Source organism: Antechinus flavipes, chromosome 2 (genome assembly GCF_016432865.1).
Source record: "Antechinus flavipes isolate AdamAnt ecotype Samford, QLD, Australia chromosome 2, AdamAnt_v2, whole genome shotgun sequence".
NCBI classification, from domain to species: Eukaryota; Metazoa; Chordata; class Mammalia; order Dasyuromorphia; family Dasyuridae; genus Antechinus; species Antechinus flavipes.
In genome coordinates this window covers 268,610,475-268,630,230 of record NC_067399.1, presented here as the reverse complement: position 1 = coordinate 268,630,230, position 19,756 = coordinate 268,610,475, and the positions used below count along the sequence as shown (strand labels likewise).

Here is a 19,756-nt window from a genome sequence, read left to right as displayed (position 1 = left end):
CTCTGGAGCTCGTTTCCCAATCCTTTTAAAATAGGGCCAAATTTCTCTGACTCGGCTTTGATTCATGTTAAGATTGAAATCTAAAGCTCTTTAAAGTTTTCCAGAATCTTAAAATAAAGAGAAAAAAAGTGGTAAAGAGCTTTTTGTTTGTTTTAATTAAGCCCTTCTTCCTTCACCCCCCCCAACACACACACACACACACACACACAACACACACACACACACACACACACAACCAAAACAAAACCGATTCTGTACGTCCTCCCAATTCTTCTTTTGGGGATGTGCGGTTCAAAGACGAGTATAGAGACCACTTTCGGAACTCGGTTCAAAGTTGGGGAGGGACTCTAGTGTTCAAGGATAGTCTGTTTTAGATTTTATGTTCAGAAGACCGTGAACGAGAGAGAAAGAGAGAGTTAGAGAAAGAATGAGAGAGAAAGAGAGCCCAAGAAGAGGGGGGGGAGGGGGACTAAGAAAGAGAGGGAAAGAAGCGGGGGGAGGCACACCAAACTCCAGCAATCGATAGTTTGACCATTGCTCCTCCCCTAAATTTCAAACCTTCCCTATGATTGATGATCCTGAGGAGCTCTAGTAATTGACTGTTCAGAGGTAAGGCTTGTTTTAGCTTCAGTAAAATGATTGGGCGAGAGCAGACCAAAATTAGTTTCCACACCGTTTGTGTGGGCTTTTTTTTTTTTTTTTAACTTTTCCTTTTTGGAAAAGTTCATTTGGTGTTCAAGGGGGTGCACCATACTCCTTAATGTACTAAATCACCCCAACCTAATTATCATTACTATTATATAGCATTACCGAGCTAATACTTCATCTTAGATCGTAGGACTACAACAAAAATAGGGAGTGAGTTCCAGAAACCTACATTTCATTTCTTCTCTCTTCCTCTCGTTTTTTCCACCCTCTCCTGGAGTTGAAAGGCTCAAAAAAGATTCATGCAAATCAGATCTGCATCTCACCGGCGCTTTTTACAACTCAAAGTGAACTCGACTTTGTTAGCAACATACACACACACACACACAGACACACACACACTCATAAACACACGCGCGCGCGCTCACACACACACATACACACGGACGCGCGCGCGCATACAGACTCACAAATCCTTTTTAAGACTGGCAACCTCTACATCAGAAACTAAAAGGTCTTCTCTAGCTTCTACCGCCACCCGCATCACCTCCCCAGCGGCTACCAAACAGCACAAAGTAGTGGACCTCAGCGACACCTTTAATGGAGTTCGATGCGAGTACAGTTTGAGCTAAGATGTTGTCCTCTTGTCCTGGAAAATTAATACTTAAGAAGGTAATGAATCCATATGGGGGGGGCAGCATTGTAGAAAACAACACTGGCAAAAACGCAGTACTCGATTAAAATCGAGCTCGTTTCCTAAAAACGAGCAAGTTTGCTTCTAAAGGATGGCCCTCTGGATTTTCGTAAATCATTCGATGCTTCTGAAGGTAGAGGGCTGGGAAAAACAGAGAATTAAATTAAAAAAAAAAAAAGAGGAAAACCACATAAAGCGTATGCTAAAGCAATGCAGGCAGAAGATATTTATGATTGGAAAAAATAATCTAAAAATAAGTTTTAAAATCAAAACACATCTAAGATTGTACCGTACTTTCTGGCTTTCGCAGTTTTCCTCTCCCTGCCTCTCTCTCTCCCTGTCTCTCTCCCCATGCATACATACACACTCCTTCTTCCTCTCCCCCTCTCCTGCACAGTCTCCCTCTCTCTCTCCCCCTGTATGAAAAGGAACGCTGATTTGCTATGGGTATGATCTGTTGTGTGGCTCTCCCACCCACCCACCCCCACCTCCCCTCCTTCCCCCTCCTCCTCCCCATGTGGAGTTGAAGCAGTGCTGATTGCATACTCTGCATATCATAGGCTTTAGTCTCCTCTCTCCTCTCTCCCTCTCCCCTCTCCCTGTATGTCTCTGTTGTAGGACTGGCTATGGCCACCACGACTTCCGGGTTCCGTCATTTCATTCTCCCGCCGATCAGCGCTGCAAAACTGAGTCTCTTCTATAAGCCAGGCAGCAGCCAACCTGCCAACACTTACTGACACTCACTCATCTCACTGAGAGAAAGAGAGCGAGAGAGAGCGAGAAAGAGCGAGCGAGAGAGCGAGCGAGAGAGCGAGAGCGAGAGAGAGAGAGAGAGAGAGAGAGAGAGAGAGAGAGAGAGAGAATCTACCAGGAAAGAGAGAGAGGGGGAGGAAGTCCAGTTTTTGCAAACTATTCATTTTTTTTTCTTTTTCTTTTCCCCCCCTGCCTTCCCTGAACAGTACTCTAAAAGAGAGAGGATCATAACATAGGCATCCGGGGGGAAAGGGATTTTTTTTTTAAACCACCAAAACAGAGAAGCAGAAATCCCTCGAGGAGTTTTACTGGAAGAAAAAAAACGGGTTTGAAAGATTCCTCCTCTCCTCTTCATCATCATCAACCATCATTCATTCACTACCTTGACATTCCCTGGCTTTGATTGACAGCTGGAGTGGCAAAAAGCCATGAGACACGACAGTTTGGTTACATGTGGGCTGCTGACGGGCCGATCGTAACCTTCAGTTCGGGGGCTTGACAATTTTTTTTTTCGTCTTCTTTTTCTTCTTTTTTCTTTTCTTTTCTTTCTTTCTTTCTTTCTTTTTTCTTTTTTCTTTTTTTTTTTTTTTGGTTTTGTTGTTGTTGTTGCCAAAAGAAAGGAAGAAGGGAGAAAAAGGGGAAAAGAAGAGAGGAGGAGGAGGGGGAGGAGGAGGAGGTGGAGGAGGAAGAGCAGGAGGAGGAAGAAGAAGAGAAAAAAAGAAAAAGAAGAAAGATCACAGGAAAAAAAAAAAAAACTCTTCGTTGTTTTGCCTGGGCTTATTTTTTTTTTTTAATTGGAGAATCAGGAGAAGTCTCCTTGGTTTGGGGGGAAAACCCAAGAAATCTTCAGCCTAAATCACTTTCTTAACCGGACTGGGATATTAAATATACGACACATCCAGGAGTTTATTGGAGCGCAGACTGATGGCGCAAAGGGTAGGTTTAAATCTCCAACACTTACCTAGATATAAATCCTCTCCTAAAAGGGGCCTGTCCGATGCCTTCTCTATAGAGCTGCTGCTGCTCGCTGCTTGATGATGGCGGCCAGTATTTAAAAAAAAAAAAAAATAGCAGCAAAATTATTCATCGGCTTCTTTTTTCCCTCTTGTGCCTGTATGTGAATGCGCGCGCGTGTGTGCGTGTCTGGGCGCGCGTGTTAGAGCGGGTGTGTGAGCGGACGAAAGGGCGAGTGTGTGCGTGTGTGTTGTGTGTGCAATTGTTACACGCTTTTTCCTCGCTCCAGCTTTTACCCCAGCAGCGCGATTCCCCTGTTTCTCCTCCTGCTGCTGCTGTTGCTGCTGCTCCCTCTGCTCAGTAGCACGGGCTGCAGAGGGGAGCTGCTGCATAGACAATATTTTGCTGCTTGTTTTGTCTCTGAATTTGACAAGGACGCAGGGAATCCGCTGCTAAATAATGTTTCTGGTAACTTTCACGTTATTCCCCCCAACCCTTCTTTGGCCTCTGCCTCCGGGGAGGGACTGGTTGTGGTCGTCTTCATCGTTGTTGTTATTATTAGCGTTTTCTTTCCTTTATTTTGTTTCATTTCGGCTTTTGATTTATTGAATCCTTTGGATGGAAGGAAAGGGGGGTTAGGGGTGGGCTCAGGGGCTTCCCTATTCAGAGCTACTCCAGTTCTCCCTTGTTTCCTTTTTATGTCTTTTCTTTCCCTGGCCGAAGTAGAACCTCCGCTTCGCTCCCCAGACCCTAACCTCTCAGCCCCCTTCCTCTTCTGTTAGTTTATAGTGTTTTGTGGGGTTTTTTTTTAATACACATATATTATACATACATATATTTATAACTTTCAAGTCTGTTGTTTTGACTGCTTTTGTTTTTGTCTACTTAACTCATTTCGGGACTTCACTCTCTTCTGACTTTGTTGTCTTTTTTTAAAATTTCTCTCTCTCTCTCTCTCTCTCTCTCTCTCTCTCTCTCTCTCTCTCTCTCTCTCTCTCTCTCTCCCTTTTTTTCTTTCTCTACCTCCCTCTTCTCAATCTTCTTCCTTTCCTTTTCCTGACCCATTTTGACAGTACGATGAGCTTCCCCATTACGGCGGGATGGACGGAGTAGGGGTGCCGGCTTCCATGTACGGAGACCCTCACGCTCCACGGCCGATTCCTCCGGTTCACCACCTGAACCACGGGCCGCCGCTTCACGCCACTCAGCACTACGGAGCCCACGCCCCGCACCCCAATGTCATGCCAGCCAGCATGGGATCCGCTGTCAATGACGCCCTGAAGAGGGACAAGGACGCAATCTATGGGTAAACCCTATATCCTGGGCCAAATTTGTTAAATAAATGGAGGATGGGAGTTTCTAACTGTTTATATTTGGTGGTGGTCACTTGAGCTAGGAATGGAGAAAGCAAGGGATGGTGATCCTTGTTCCACGGAAAGCAAAAGAGAAGGTGGTCGTGTTCAATGAATTAGGTATAAATGTCTTTCTCCTACACAGAATCCGGGTCACCAAAAATTATCCCCCCTACCTTCCCTGTGAACTATGCGTGTTTTAAACTCTAAAAAATTAAGGGAGACTCATCTTAATGTATATCATTCCTGTTGAAAGATTAAATTTCTGTTCTTTTGGATGGACCCTAAACAGAGAGGGGCCAAGGAAAAGGGGAAAGTTTCCTGCAAATAAGGCACAACTTTTTTTTTCTTTTTTCCTGTTTCCTACGGAGGCTCTGGGAGTCACTAAATTCAACTGGAGTGAGGAGACTGGTAGTTCCACTTGGCCAGGAAAACTAGATCTACTACCTTAGTTCTCTGCAAATAAAAGGGGCAGACAACTGAACTCGGACTATGAAGTTAAAGGGACAGGGGTGCTGCTTTGCAAAAAGGTGTTCTTGTGATATGTATGGAGATTTCTTTAAATTACTATTTCTGGAGAGTTCAGAGGGAACTGGGAGAAGGTATGAGGTGCACTACAACTGAAGTGTGGTAGATATATTCTAACTTTTGGGGGCTGAACGTAAGTGGGGTTAAGAGATGAGATGGCGTTGGTAAGAGAAGGCGGTTGGTAAAGAACAACTTGCCCTGATGCAAGAGACAGCCAGCATCCCAGTGAAAAAGCGGAGTTAGTCTTTCAGGAACACAACAAACAAACACTCTTCCAAAGTTAATACAAGACCATCTTTTTTGTCTGCTGTAAATCCTGGGTAAAATATTTCTGTGAGTAGGGATCTCTCCGTGTTTTTTGCCAATATTACTATTTCCCTGTCTCGTTATTTTAACTAGACTGCAAATGATTATTATTAGTGGGGGGGAGGGATATTCCCTTGAAGTCTGTGAGTCTATGTGAAGCTGCGTGTCTTCTTTGATATTTCTTGAAAATAGTCCCTTTAAACAGTTTTTGGTTCCACAGTCTTTCCCTTTTAAGGTACAATATCACTGTGGTCAAGAGTTTAGGCTTTCTCTGTTATACGCGAATGGACCTGGATCAGCCCAGCACTACTCTTAATGTGAGATCCCTGCTTGTTTGATTGCTGCTATTTTTATTTCGTGGCCAAGTGTCCGCAGGGCTTCTCTGCCCCTAGATTGTAGAGTTTAAGCAAGTGGAAGTGGCTAGGGAATCAGCTTTCTCCCCCAACCCCCTTCCTACTTTCGACATTGGCCCAGCTCATTGACGACACTTTAGGGCTGTGCAGTGCATTGAGTGTTTGTATATGAAACCCCCTCAAAACTTGTTGATTACAGTTCTTCCTCCTTCCCCCTTGCACCCCATCTCTCTGTGTGTGTGTCTTTGTGTGGTGCTACCCGTTAGGCACCCGTTGTTTCCTCTGTTAGCTCTGGTCTTTGAGAAGTGCGAGCTGGCGACCTGCACTCCCCGGGAACCCGGAGTGGCCGGCGGAGACGTCTGCTCCTCCGACTCCTTCAACGAGGATATCGCAGTCTTCGCAAAACAGGTCTAAACAATCATGACCTATTCTTCTCCCCTCCTGACACTTTTGCACCCTTCCCTCCTTTACTTTTAAAAAAGGATTGAAAAAGCCAGAAAAAGACTCGAAATTCAATCTGGTGCCTACTTCCCCTCCTCTCTTCCATTCCCCTTTCCCTCCTCCCCATCTCAGAGCCTGGAGGCAAATTGGAACTCGAGATAAATGTGGGTGTTTGTTTTTCCCCCCAGCGAGGAATACTAGGGCTCGACCCTTGAATTAAAGTTGACCTACTTCTCATCTGGCGACTGGCTCCCTTCCTTACTAATAGCTACTTAATCAAGAATTGGGGTTAAGGGGGTGTCAGTAGTCCATTGACTGGGAAAGTCGCAGTCCCTCTACCTAGTACTATCCGGGAAAGGTGGAAAGATGAGAGGACAAAATCCGAATAGGATTAAAGGACAGAGAAAGTGAGCAATAATAGCCTTAGGCCTAGATTGTATATTGGGGGTTTCTGCTCCCCTCGAATGGCATCTGGATCAGAGAATGTGTTTTTTTCCCCCCCATCTGATCCTTACTCGTTTGATGGCCTGATTTGTTTCTCGTGTTACATCCTATCCTATTTCCATTCCCTACCCTTATTCACCTTTACACATCCTTACAAGTAACCCCCAATCCATTCGTTTACAATGGTATAAAAGGAACCGTAATTTATGCTTACTTTCCTGTTTTTTATAGGTTCGCGCTGAAAAACCACTTTTTTCCTCGAATCCAGAGTTGGACAATTTGGTAAGGCTGACAATTTTCTGTTTTCCCTGTTCCCTACCCCAACCTCCTTTGCACTTCTCATAACCTCTAGATCCTTACTGTAGCTTCTGACATTCTCAATAAACCCCCTCTTTGGGTATTGGAGGGCAAGCAATCGTTAACTATTTTAATTTTTTTTTTTAAAAAAAGTGATTCTGTTGAGAGTCCGGGCGTTGAAAATAGTGGGGAAGTGACGGGAGAGAAGAGGGAGCAAGGCTATCGGAACTAGAAACCAAGAAGAGGGTAATTTGGGAAGAAAGAAGGAGCAATCTAGAAGATTAAGAACGGAATCCTACTAGCTTCACTTTCTGAGTGAACTCGAAAGAAGTGTAGCTACTTCCTTTGTATTGCAAAGGCCGCTTGCAGAGCCACGGTCAGCTGAAGCTTAGGAAGTAACTGCAGAGCAAAGTCGAGCTCCGTGTGAGGGGGAAGGGAGAGGACCTAGCTGGTCATTTTTAACAGCAATTCTTTTGCTAATTTGGATGATTTCAATATTAAAAGTACTTAAATCTTCTTTCAAAGATTTTAGCTCACCATTCTTCTTGAGCATTTCCTTCTTTATCTTGAGGGTGGAAATTTCTTTAGTGTTCTAGCCCCAAAAGCCCGCTCTAGGGTGGGTGTTTTGTTTGGTGTCTGTATGTGGGAGGGTGAGGGGGTAGAAAAAGATTGTGGGGTAGAGGAAGGAAAAGATTTTGACAGCAGGCAGGCCTCAGTAAAATCCTGCTTGCCGGTAGGGACTACAAAATGAATAAGGGGGAGGAGAGAATATAGTTTAGGTTTAGGCTGATCTGAGTTGCTGGTTGATGTCTGATTACCGAGTGAATGAAAATTCATGGCAATTTGTTAATCTCCAGCCCTTTTTCTAGTCCTTTTGGGCTCTGCCTAGACTCCAGGCTCTTAGGGACCATCCCTTCATCCTAGTCCTACCAATTTCTTTAACCCCTCCTCCCTCCTCCTTATCCATTTTCATATGCTTAACTGCAATTTTAAAACTTTGTTTCAGATGATACAAGCAATTCAAGTACTAAGGTTTCATCTTTTGGAATTAGAAAAGGTAAGCAAGAAGAGGGTGAAAATATCATAGTCTATCTTGTCATCTCCAATTCCACCATGTAGTTGAGCTTTGATTTTTAAGAGACATTGGCCAGAGAGATTGGGCCCCAGGGGCATCTCTCTCAGGGTTGATATATTGTAGTCAATGCAAGAAGATAATAGAGGTTGCCCCCAAACCATACCAGTCTTCGGAGGCCTTTTCTTCAAACTATCCTTTACCCAGGTTCTTTATTTGGTACTAGCGATCCTAAGAGAGGTAGATGCATAATTTTTTAAATGTATTTTTAATTATTTCTCCCCAGGACATCTCCCCTCTCACTCCACCCCTTAATTACAGGATTATTTTGAAATGAAATAAACCTTTGGTTTAACCAGATACCCTGTATTTCACTTTCTCCATTAAACTCAGCTCATCCTCTAAAAAGGAAATGCATAATATAGATTCATTTACAGAATTGCCTATCCCTGGATATTTTTTATTCTGCATATTTTAAATCCAGTTCAAACAACTCTGCTAGAAAATTACAAGTATTACTTTCCTGAGTTATAAATTCTCTAGAAGATTTTTATGTGACATCCAGTGTTTTTAATATTTTGATGTTATCTAATGGAATTTATTTCTTTTAAGTTCCACTTGGAACTTAGTATTTCTATTTCTTTTTCTTTCTTTTGTATTATAACTTGTTGTGTTGAACAGTCTCTGGAGAATAATATATGCTGTAACAATTTCTCTATTGTTTCCTCAACTTTGACTATTATACCTCTTAATTAGAGTTACTCCTGGGATACCTCACATTGTTGTTCTTTCTAAACATAATCTTGTACTATATTTCTCCTTAAAATCACGCATACTACTGAGCAAAGCAAACGAGTCATTAAAAAAAACAAACTTATAATAACCCTCCTTTCCTCCCCCCTCCTCCCCAAGGTCCATGAGCTGTGTGATAACTTTTGCCACCGGTACATTAGCTGTTTGAAAGGAAAAATGCCCATTGACTTAGTTATTGATGAAAGGGACGGCAGCTCCAAATCTGACCATGAAGAGCTCTCAGGATCTTCCACAAATCTAGCTGACCACGTAAGTCTTGTTGAACGCTTTAACATTTTGATATTTTAAAAGGTCTCTAGGTGACTTGTATATGTTATCTGCTATAAAATCCACACTATCCTCCCCTACTACCTTTTGACTTAAAAAAAAAAAAAAAAAGTATCGTGTTTCTGTGTATGTATGAGGAGTTTGCTGCTTTGGGGTTTTATTGAAAGTGTTTTTGTTTGTTTTCTTTCTCGATTCTCTTCCTTCTTCCTTACTTTCTGTATTGCCATGGATAGGTTGTTTGTGGAGGCAGCAGAGTGATTTGAGATGATAATTTGTCAAGTTTCCTGGATCTGGACAACTTGTAGTGTTAGCAAATTGTTTGTTTGATGTGGTGGTCGGTGTCTTTTCTGCCTTACCAACCCTATAATCTATGCAGCAGAGGAATAAAATAGAGGCGAGAAAGCTGAGAGAATATGAAGAAGAATAAAATGGGGGGGGGGGCAAATTGAATTCTTTTAGGGGGAAAGTGAGTGCTGATTTTTTTTTCCTTCTCCCATACAGATGACAGAGTTGTGAATTATTGGCATTTTATATCGTGGTGGGGAGAAATGAGGGTTGGGGCTCACGGAAGATAGTTTTCAGTGCTTTTGCTCTAAAACAACTTATTGTCAGAATATGGACTTATTGCCAAGTGCCTGAAGCATCTTCATAATAAAAGACAGTAACCTTGATGAACCAATTATTAGCAATGTATTACAGAAAACTGGAGAGAATTATGATTGGGTAACCATAGGTTAGTGGTTGATTTTAACACTTTAACAGTTGGTGAAGGAGTAGAGTGGGTATAGTAAAGAAGCACTTGTGTTTGTCAGGCAAGGAAAGGAGGTTTCTTTCTATTCTCTGGTTTTGTTTTTTGGTTTGTTTTTTTTTTTTTTTCATTCTATTTTGGAACAGATCTAGTGAATCTGATGCTTTAAAAAACATATGTAGTGAGACTAGAAATTTGAAAAAGCAATAAGAAGAGAGATTGCAGCTGGTAGTGAAGGAAAGAGTGGTTAGGTTAAAAAAGAGTGGGTGTGAGTTATAGTTTATTTATAGGAACTCAGCCTTGGGGATGAGGAGAAGAGGTTTACACAGATTAGATTCAATTGAACTCATAACTTAAATGATATAGTCTAATAACCTACTGGCCAAAATATTAATTCAACACTTGGTGTGAACTTAAGCCCTGACAATTGTTGTTTGAAGTAGGAAGATAGTTTGCCACTTTCCTCATTCTCTCCCATTCCTATGAGTTAAGATAAAGGATATTTGAATCTAAGGAGAATGAAACTTCTGCAGTTGCTTTCCCCATCTCTACCTCTTTTTTTTTGGGGGGGGGAATAAAATTTTGAATTGAATTGAATAGCAATTTATGTATATATGAATCACAAGCATTATATATGTATATAATATATGAATTTAGCCAACCTTTATACAAGATGGTAGGTAAGAATAAGAACAAGATTCATTTTTTTTTTTAAACCTCTATCTGAAATGGTGATATGGATCAATTTGGAGACAAATGCACCAGGATCAAAAGTTTCCTAATCTATTTCTTCTACTGTCTTGATATGGGGGAGGTTGAAGAAGGCATTTTGAGTTTATTAAGTGAAATCAAATGGGTTACAGCGGAGACTGAAAGTTTATTTGCTGATTTGCTATGTGATTTGTAGATGTGGTCTATGAGGCATGACACTCGCTTCCAAAATGTGTTTGTTTGTTTTTTACTGTTTCATGACCCAAAATCCCTATGCATATGTATTATTAGGGGAATGGAGATGGGGGAGAGACTTATTTGCATCAATTGCAGAATGGAGAAATGTATTGGTGTGTAATATAATCAGTCTTACTTCTTTTAAAAGAATCCCAACTTGTTGGCTTTATAAGGCTATGTGGAAATGGAACATGCTTGTGTTTTTATTGAAGAGATAATAGGGCTAGCCTGATGAAAAATACTTAAGGCATTCAGAGAGACTCTATTACAGTATTTAATATTTAAATATGCCACTATGAAGGGGCTAGTTTGAAATTACTATGGTAATGATTTAACAAACATCTTGGCTTAAAAAAAGAATTATGCTTTTTTTTTTTCCTGTGGTATTGTCATTCTCTCTCTCACACACACACCCCAGCATACACACAGACACGAATGGAAGCAAACATGACAACTGATTTATCTTGAATCCATTACCATTTGTCACCTCATCTTCAAAGAGGTAAACTATAACTTTACCCTCCCCACCTCATTATTTGTTTGGAAATGAAATAATAATCTGAGCTACCTTCATCCCATCTCGCATGGGAATGAAACAGTGTATCACAGAGTGATATTTTACTCAACGCTTGTTGACTTAACTTGACTTAGGATGTTGCGTGAAAGGGGTGAACAATCATTTCTAGATTCTCTGAAACCTTCACTTTCTCCATTTGGGAAGCTGCTTTACACAACCTATATATTTATTGTACTACTTTCTGGGGCTACCCTCCCCACACTAGACCAAAAGGCAAATATTTCACAAAAAACTTTCACAGTTCAGTCTTTCTTTCTTCTCCAGGCCTCTCTACTTTCCCCACTCATCTCCAAAACAAGAAAAACCTTCACTGAGATAATACCTGAAAAGTAATATCAGTCGAAAAATTCAACATGCAAATGTATCCAATTTGAATCTCCAGGTTTTTTTTTTTTTTTTTTTTTTTTTTTTTGCTTTGATATACATATTTAATACATAGCCCCAGGCTGGATCTTATTTGGTGAAAGTTGGTGTTGAGGTGATGAGGAGCCACTTCAGAAGGACAGAGACAGCATGTTGTTTTCTCTGTTTTATCTATTGGCCCACAGTTCTGATCCACTGCATTTCCTCATGATTTTATTTGCACATGAAATACTGAGAGCATTTTGACTTATTGGCTATGAATAATGACAGCCAAAAAGAAATGTAGTTTAATTTGTTGTATGCCAAGGTTTCTCTTGTGGAGGTGACAGTTTGTGACAGCTGTTTGACACCCCCAAAACACATACACCTCTATCTTCTTAAGTGTTATCCAGCTACACTGTGTGCCTGTATGTGCGTGAGCACGTGCGTGGCAGAAGTATATGAGTGTGTGTCTGTATGTTGTGGGAGGTGTGGGAAGAGGGGGCAGCAGAAGAATATTAGATACTAGGACAGCTTTCAATAGTATTCCTGTTACCAGATATTAAAATAGAAAAGATTCAACATACATGAAAGAAATATAAGAACAAGTTATACTGGATGACTTTTGAGAGTGGTTCTTGGATGTTTTGGAATGTCCTTTTGTGAACTCAGCTACTGCCATGCTAAACTACCTGACTTCATAATTTTATATATATATATATATATTTTAATGTCTCTGGAGAAGTAATATTATAGGAGTACAAAAAGCCATCAGAGTCATACTTTCCTTTGCAACAATGAATATATCTAATTTATCTTATTGGAAACTAGCACGATAAGAATAAAGGAGGAAGAAAATTTGGAAATCAAGCAGTATCCATTCAAGTCACTGGAAACTCACAATTTTGATTATCACTCCATTGTGTTTAGTAAATATAATAACACATGATTATCATTTGCATTTTTAACACTGCAATTATTTTTTAAGCTTTCAAAGGTATTAGCCGCAGGTAGGAAACAGGCAATTATAGTCACACTCTAGATAAACTGGAACATTAGGAGAGAAAAGATAAAGAGGAAAGAAAAAAAAATGGAGTCCAGCTATAGTTCATGTCAATTTTAGCAGTCATTCATATTTACAATAAACATGTCAAAAATCAATTTAAAAAATAGATCCTACTTGAAAACTCTTTTTGTTGTTGAATACCTATGAATTGTTTTGAGTCTGTAATATTTCAGAAAACTTGAAGATATTTTCACTTTATTTTTCACACAGCTTTGCCAGTTTTTTTTTTTTGTTTTTTTTTTTTGACAAATGAATTATGGCGATTTCTTCCCTGAGCCAAGTTCAGAGTTTGCTTGATATTAGTGTAGTTGTATATAATTTTCAAAATTAATTGATATGTAAGAGAAAGTGCATCTAATCAGCTGCAAATACCTTAATTGATTACCATTTTGGCTTCAGTATTAATATCATAATTCATGTTGGCATTTATATTTTGAGATATATCTTTTATTTTGAGATCATCATATGTTAGTGTCTTTATACACACACATACACATATTGTTCTGAATACATGGCAAATTTTCATTATTTTCATGAGGCTTTTCAAATTGATGTGGCTCTAGAGTATGAATGTCCTCTTTTTGAGATGAGAGTCCATATAAACTTTATCAGGGCTGGGTTTATACAAGCAAGGGTCCTGAGATAAAATTCTCCTGAAAATTTTATAGGGAATAAAATTAATTAGGTATCCTGTTGTTTTGTTAAACATCAAAGAAAAAGACAAATGTGTGTTGTGATTAAAAATAATAATACTAATGTTTTCGCTTGCTAAATCTTATTTTAGGTTCCACCGTAAATTAGATTTGATAGTGTAGTTTAGGAGAACTTCAGTAGTATTTCATTTATGGACCAACACATGGGGGATGTCTCACTATATGTTTAGGGAAGTGATAGAGGACACTTAAAGATCTGATAGTCAATAGCTTTCATGTCAATTTCCTGTCAAGAATAATTACACTATTTAAATCATTAAAGGTTATGAGGTTGAGGATTTCTTTAAAATGTAATTGTGATCAGATGATCTAAGAAGTTTCACTTGAAAACAAGTAGTTCAACATTTAAAAACTGTTTTTAGTGGTTCATATTGTCCTTTTTATGCAACTGAAATTTTCTTTGGAAGGTAAAAAAAATTCTGTGCACTATTTAATATATAGAATAGTACAAGTTACTTATTCCTTTAGGAAACCCTGGAGGGGTTATTCGCAGATTATACTGACTTTAGGGTAGCTGGCAGTTTATTGACAATGTCTCATTTTTCTGCTAAATCCTGTTTTAGAAAGATGAATAAATGAGAGAATACTCATAAACCATTTAAAGTCTTAAAATTTTACATTTTTGAAGTCTCCAATATTCTTCCTAGAACACCTATCAAGTTCAGTCATGAAAAAAGGGAAATATTCATTTTTTAAAGTTAAATTGGAATATTTATCAATACTTTATGGGAACAAATACTTCAAGATATGAGGTTTCCAATATTAATCCTAATTATTTTTTTCCTCCTTATATTTATGTAATGCCAAAAGGAACAAAAGATATCAGCTCAAAGAAAATTTGTTAGAAGTTCACATTTGTTTTGATACTATGTTTCCTTGCCATTTATTATAAACATATATATCAAGTTAAGTCAGAGTTTTCCCCCCTCATTTGTTTATTGGAAATATCTTCCCATTTATTTATTATTGGTATTTACCAAATGGCCCTTAAGAATCTATATGCCAAATGACTTTATTCTGTTTTCCAAAGACTACATAGTTTTTTGGTTTAATATGATATATCATGGCAAAACTGGATCCTGGTGGGAAAAGTTCATATTAACATTTATTATAAAGAGGATTTTTACATTCATAAAAACTACAATTAAACTTGCATATAAGTTGAATTTCCAGCTATCTTAGAGAAGCCTTGTGGTATAAGCATATTAGTTTCTTTTTTCTGAAGAAGATGAATACATTTTACTTTTCTCAAATTTTCATTTACATAAAAGTCTTGGAGTTTTTGACTCATTGTCCTTTGGAAACAGAATAGAGGTGAGAAGTGTTAAATAGTTTAAACAAGAAAATATCTATAAGTAAGTAGGACTTAATTAGTATTATATGATAAGCAAACACACCTGAGAGCATCTCTTCCACCGTAATGTTTTAATAGTTTAAAATGCTTAAAGTTTTCAACAGATCTGCAGCATCGGCAAAAGACAAGCACATCAGATTTGCTTCATCTGCCTAGAGACTCTTGTCCTCTCCATGCTCTTTTCTAGATTTAGCAAAATTCAATGATCGTGCTAAATCAATTTTTTTTTAACTTTCAAGGGAGAAAACACTGGCAAAATTGTGTTTCCTCGGGAAGACTGTGTGTGTAAATGAGAAACAGCGGATAGCAGCAGAGTGATCTCCTGTGGCCCTGTGACTACAAGCTTTTCCCATATTGTCTCCTGCTTTTATATTAATTACAACTTGCATTATCAGCTGTGAGTCTGTAGCCCAGCAAATAGAAAATACTGCCCCTTGAGACCTAGCTTCTTGTATCTATTTTCCATCTCTTTCTATTGTGCTCTACTCAGTATTCACTGCTTTTCTCCTGGTAACACTGCTCTTTAACGTAATTATGTAAGAGTAAGGAGAGTACCATATTTGACTCCCAATTATTAAAACCACTGGGAATAGAAACATGTACTCTTGGTTTTGTGTATCTTCATAATATAAGGTTATGCTTACTGATGAACTACCGAATATATACTTATACTCATTTACATCAGTGTGTACACAAGTCATGCACGTGATATTACATGTATACAATACAGTGTATATTAATGTTATTTCTATAATTCACATTGAGTGTGATCACTTTTCCCTTTAATCTTCAAAGTATACATATATGAATTGTAGAGACGTCTATATCCATCTCTGTGAGCACAGTAATCTATATAATGAAAGCAAATTGATCTATCTATCAAAAACAATAATGTTAGGAATTACATTTTCTGTATGTCAGTTTTGTTTCAATAACCACAAAACTTCTGCATATCATTGGGCAAAAAGCCAGGAAGTTGTTCTTGAGGGATGTAAACTTAGGAAAAAGGAGAAAAAAAAGGAGTTGAGATAGACACAGATATTTCAACCCAAGAATGAATGGTATTGGGATAATAGGACATGCTTTGTCTGTTCATATTATTTACAGTCTTTGTACCACCAAGGAGAAGCTTAATTTACCAGATCTTCAAATATGTCTCTGTGTACGATTACATCACTGTCTATAGCTAGAGGGAACAACTTATGGTCTAAGCATGAGCTTTGAAGACCTAACAACTCTAGAGAACTACAGGTTCAATTTTTTAGGAGTGACTTGTTTTTTATTTTTTCAAAGTAGATAAACATCATACAATTTGTGTTTGAGAGTTTCTGAAACTCATCCTCAGTATACTCTCAAAGTATTTTAGAATGCCAAATACCTTAGGATACTTTATAGAACAGGGCTGGGTTTTGGTTGTTTCACTGTTGTTTAGTAAAGGGAGGAAGAGAGAAAAGAGGCAACATAGATTACTTTTGTGAACAACAAATACGGGAACTGACTAAAAACTTAAGGCAACTGGAAATCTAAATCTCTCTAGGACTCATCCTATTTGAAAGTCATATTGACTCATGTAGATTGTTTTTTTCTGTCTTTTTCTCTCTTAACTAAACATTGCCAAATTGTTTCCCTCAAGAAAACGGTCTCAAGAAATCTGATGAGCTCTAAATCAATACAGTCTGTCTTTCTGAAATATGGTCTTCCAATGTAGGTTAAAACTCAGTTCTGACTGGTGGAGACAAACAAGTGTTTTCCGTGATGGGAAGTCCTCAACAATCCTTTCCAAAGCAGTCCACTCTCCAAAACCAGAAGCCTACAATGGCTATATTTAAAAGAATACATAATTGTGATTATATGACATTTGCCTTTAAATGCAGCTAAGGTATTAGTTGTTAATTATTATAATTTTCATTGGAGTAGGATGCTTTTCTACCAGCTCACTTAATCAAAGAGCCAACAGTACTTAATATCATTTGCTGTTTTCATTAAACAAACAAACAAACAAAAAAATTAGCCTAGGTAGCCATGTTCCAGTTATTACATTTTCTAAAAGGAAGATTCTAGCCCGATGTTGTTGCAGGGCAAAACTCATGCCAGGCTATTGTTTCTTTCCTCTTTTCATGTAATTCTTCCAGTTCTTTATCTGATTACCATTCGGCAAACAGCTGACTCTAAGAGGCTGCAGAGGGCTGAAGAGCCCCTGTCTGCAGTTTGCCTTCAGCTTGAAGCTATTTGAGTGGTTTCCTAACTCAGAGATTAAAAAGAAGTGCTCATAGGCACAACTTTGTCTTAATCTAGGCAGTGGAGAAACTTGTTTTGGTTTCCATTTCATTTCCTTCTGTTGTTTCATTCCCCACCTTATTTTTAATGTGTATGTATGTGATTTATACTATAACCGTCTAGTGTGTGCATTCAACATATTTCTGCTCCATGATTTCCTTTGTTCTCAATTCTGCTTGTTATTTAATGATTGTGATGGGATTTTTTGTTGTTGGTTTTTTTGTTTTTGTTTTTGTTTTGTTTTGTTTTGTTTTTCACAAAGCTATCATTACCCCTTCTATAAAGCTTTTAGGTTAGTTTAATGAGTCAAAAAAAAAAGTCTCATGTTATTTCCCAAACTATTCTTTCCAGTATTTTGCTTTGTTTTTTACTTTTTTTCTTCTCAGCTTTTGACAGTTCTTCAAAGAGAAAATAAGCTTGTGATAGATGTTTTTCTATAAGAAGAGATTATATCTAGACTTTAGAGAGAACTTTTTAGTCCTATACTTTACAATGCTGATTTGATGTGGAAACAAAACCTTCTAGATTAATAAAAAAAAAAAAAAGTCAAATAGATGAACTATATATAGTAGCAGTTTGGTGAGATTACTTTCAGATGGCTCCAAATATTTACATACAGTATATAAATAGCATGTGTATGCTTGCCTAAAGCTTTATTGATTGATTTATGTAGGGGTGGGCATAATTTCCTAAGGTTGGCATTATTGTGAGGATTCTCTTTTGGGAGCTGCTGAGGAGATGTTTCTGAAAGTTGCAGCCAAGTGCTTAATTTAGGTTGTCGCATACAGGTGACAAGTCGTGCAAGTCCAGCCCTAAGGCTGATCTGTTTCATGTGTTCTTACTCTCCTTTTCTGCCAGAGGAAATTCCATCTCTTGCCTGCCTTCATGTGGTGCTGATAAAGCCTTTCCTGTACATTAGAATTCCTGTTTTCCTTTAAGCAACAGCAGGGTATTGGGAATGATCAGGAAAGGGGAGGAGGACCAGGAGGAGAATACACTCACCAAAAGTAGCACTGAGCTATGATTATTTTCCTTACTTTTCCCTTTTAGATAAGTAGTCATTCTCTCTTCTATAAAACTAGTGGGCAGGAACTAAAATTGACTGGTTGGCTAATATGTGAAGAAGAGGATATTCTTGACTTGTTCCTCCTCTGGGTCTTATATATTCTCATTGTATTGTACCTTAACTATATTACTGCTGAAAGAAATTAATAAAAGTCTCTATATATGTGTGTGTTTATAGGTATGTATTCATTTATGTGTGTATACATATATACATACACACTTACATGCATATATATACATACATACACACACACACACACACACACACACACACACACACACATAGACACATACACTTATATTGTCACCTGATCATATTCCTTAACAATTCTTATAAGCTCACTTTTGTGGAGAATACATCTAAGAGGTGTGGTATGATATAGTGCACAATTAATTTTTCAGGGAAATATTCTTTAAAGAGTTGCTGATTTTTATTCACTTTCCAGCATTGGCAGTTTGGGATTCTCTGAAACATTCAGAATGATAAAATATTTAGAATAAAAACCCTATTAAGAAATGTGATCAACTTTTTAGAAGTTGAGTCCCTTGGTTAATACTTTAAGGGAAATATAGTTTTAATCCTAAGCAATTCCCCTCAACCCTCTATTTGTCTACATACCTATTAAAGATATATAGTGTAAGTGTGAAAGTAGGGTATCAATATAATACCAGTTTTGCAAATACTAATGTGTTTCTCTCTCTCTCTCTCTCTCTCTCTCTCTCTCTCTTTCTGTCAACCTTGGTCCCACCTTTCCTACTCTTTGCTCCTTGGGTCTTCATTTATGACTGGAATGGCAATTGTGGGAAAAAAATTCCTTGGCATCCTGACACCAGAACCCTTCATCTTGGAGAGACCATGATGATGCAACCTCAACACACTCAGCAGGCACCCCAGGGCCTTCCAGTGGGGGGCATGCTTCCCAGAGTGGAGACAACAGCAGTGAGCAAGGTAAAAAGTCAAACATTTTCCTTGTACAAAGTAGGCATGACTAAAATAACTTTATTTTTTTATATCAGTATATCTATAACTTAGTATAAACACAAAGTGGCAGTTAGGAGAGTTTAATCAGCTTTAAATTAGGGAGACAGTATTTTGTTTTCTTAACTTACTTTACTTTTAAAAAATAAAAATTCAAAGTGAAATTTTTTAACCTTACATAGCAAAAAACAATTGATTAGTTCTTCCAATTTTAAATTTTGTTCCCTAGGATTTGTTTCTAAGTGATATAATAGAATAATGCACCCATTTTCTAGCTGTGATGAAGTAATTTGTATTATACTGTAAACAGTGAACTTGGTTTGTAACATAACATAACATAACATAAACAATTAAGCCTATAAGTCTCAGAAGAGGCCCCCCCAAAAAAATTTTATTTTGTCTTTGAAGTGCTACACAATATTTTTCTATGGAATCCAGTATGTAGGAGGTTAATTTGAAAATTCCTACAAATTATGTGCTCCGATTTACATTGCATTCACCCTAAATGGTTGGGTTGATGACAGTAGCTCCAAACCCTAAAAACCAAGATAAGGTGAGGGAGGATGACAAAGTCTTATTTAGAATACATAAAATCACCAACTAGACATAGAGCAATCTCTTGGTAGGAATGGCTCTTCCATGGGTAAAATGGTAATTTAAGGGAAGATTCATTATTGAATATAGACCAGGAGAGTGTATAGATTTTACTTTTAAATATTTTCCACTGGATAGTGTCTGATCTAGGTCTATTTCATTTCTATTATGACT

General features: G+C 38.1%; 1 protein-coding gene across 12 annotated transcripts in view; it reads left to right on the top strand.

The window, feature by feature from the left end:
* The first annotated feature begins 269 nt into the window (after positions 1-269).
* The window catches only part of MEIS2 (Meis homeobox 2), a 220,903-nt gene continuing 201,416 nt past the window's right edge, over positions 270-19,756 (top strand). For 2 of the 12 annotated variants that reach the window (XM_051977044.1, XM_051977042.1), the window contains exons 1-7: positions 2,748-3,028; positions 4,120-4,352; positions 5,852-5,993; positions 6,702-6,752; positions 7,774-7,824; positions 8,752-8,901; positions 18,844-18,958. In XM_051977044.1, coding sequence (XP_051833004.1) covers positions 3,017-3,028; positions 4,120-4,352; positions 5,852-5,993; positions 6,702-6,752; positions 7,774-7,824; positions 8,752-8,901; positions 18,844-18,958 — 754 coding nt within the window. In that variant the 5' untranslated portion in view covers positions 2,748-3,016. The other 10 variants (XM_051977039.1, XM_051977037.1, XM_051977045.1 and 7 more) reach the window with 8 other exon arrangements.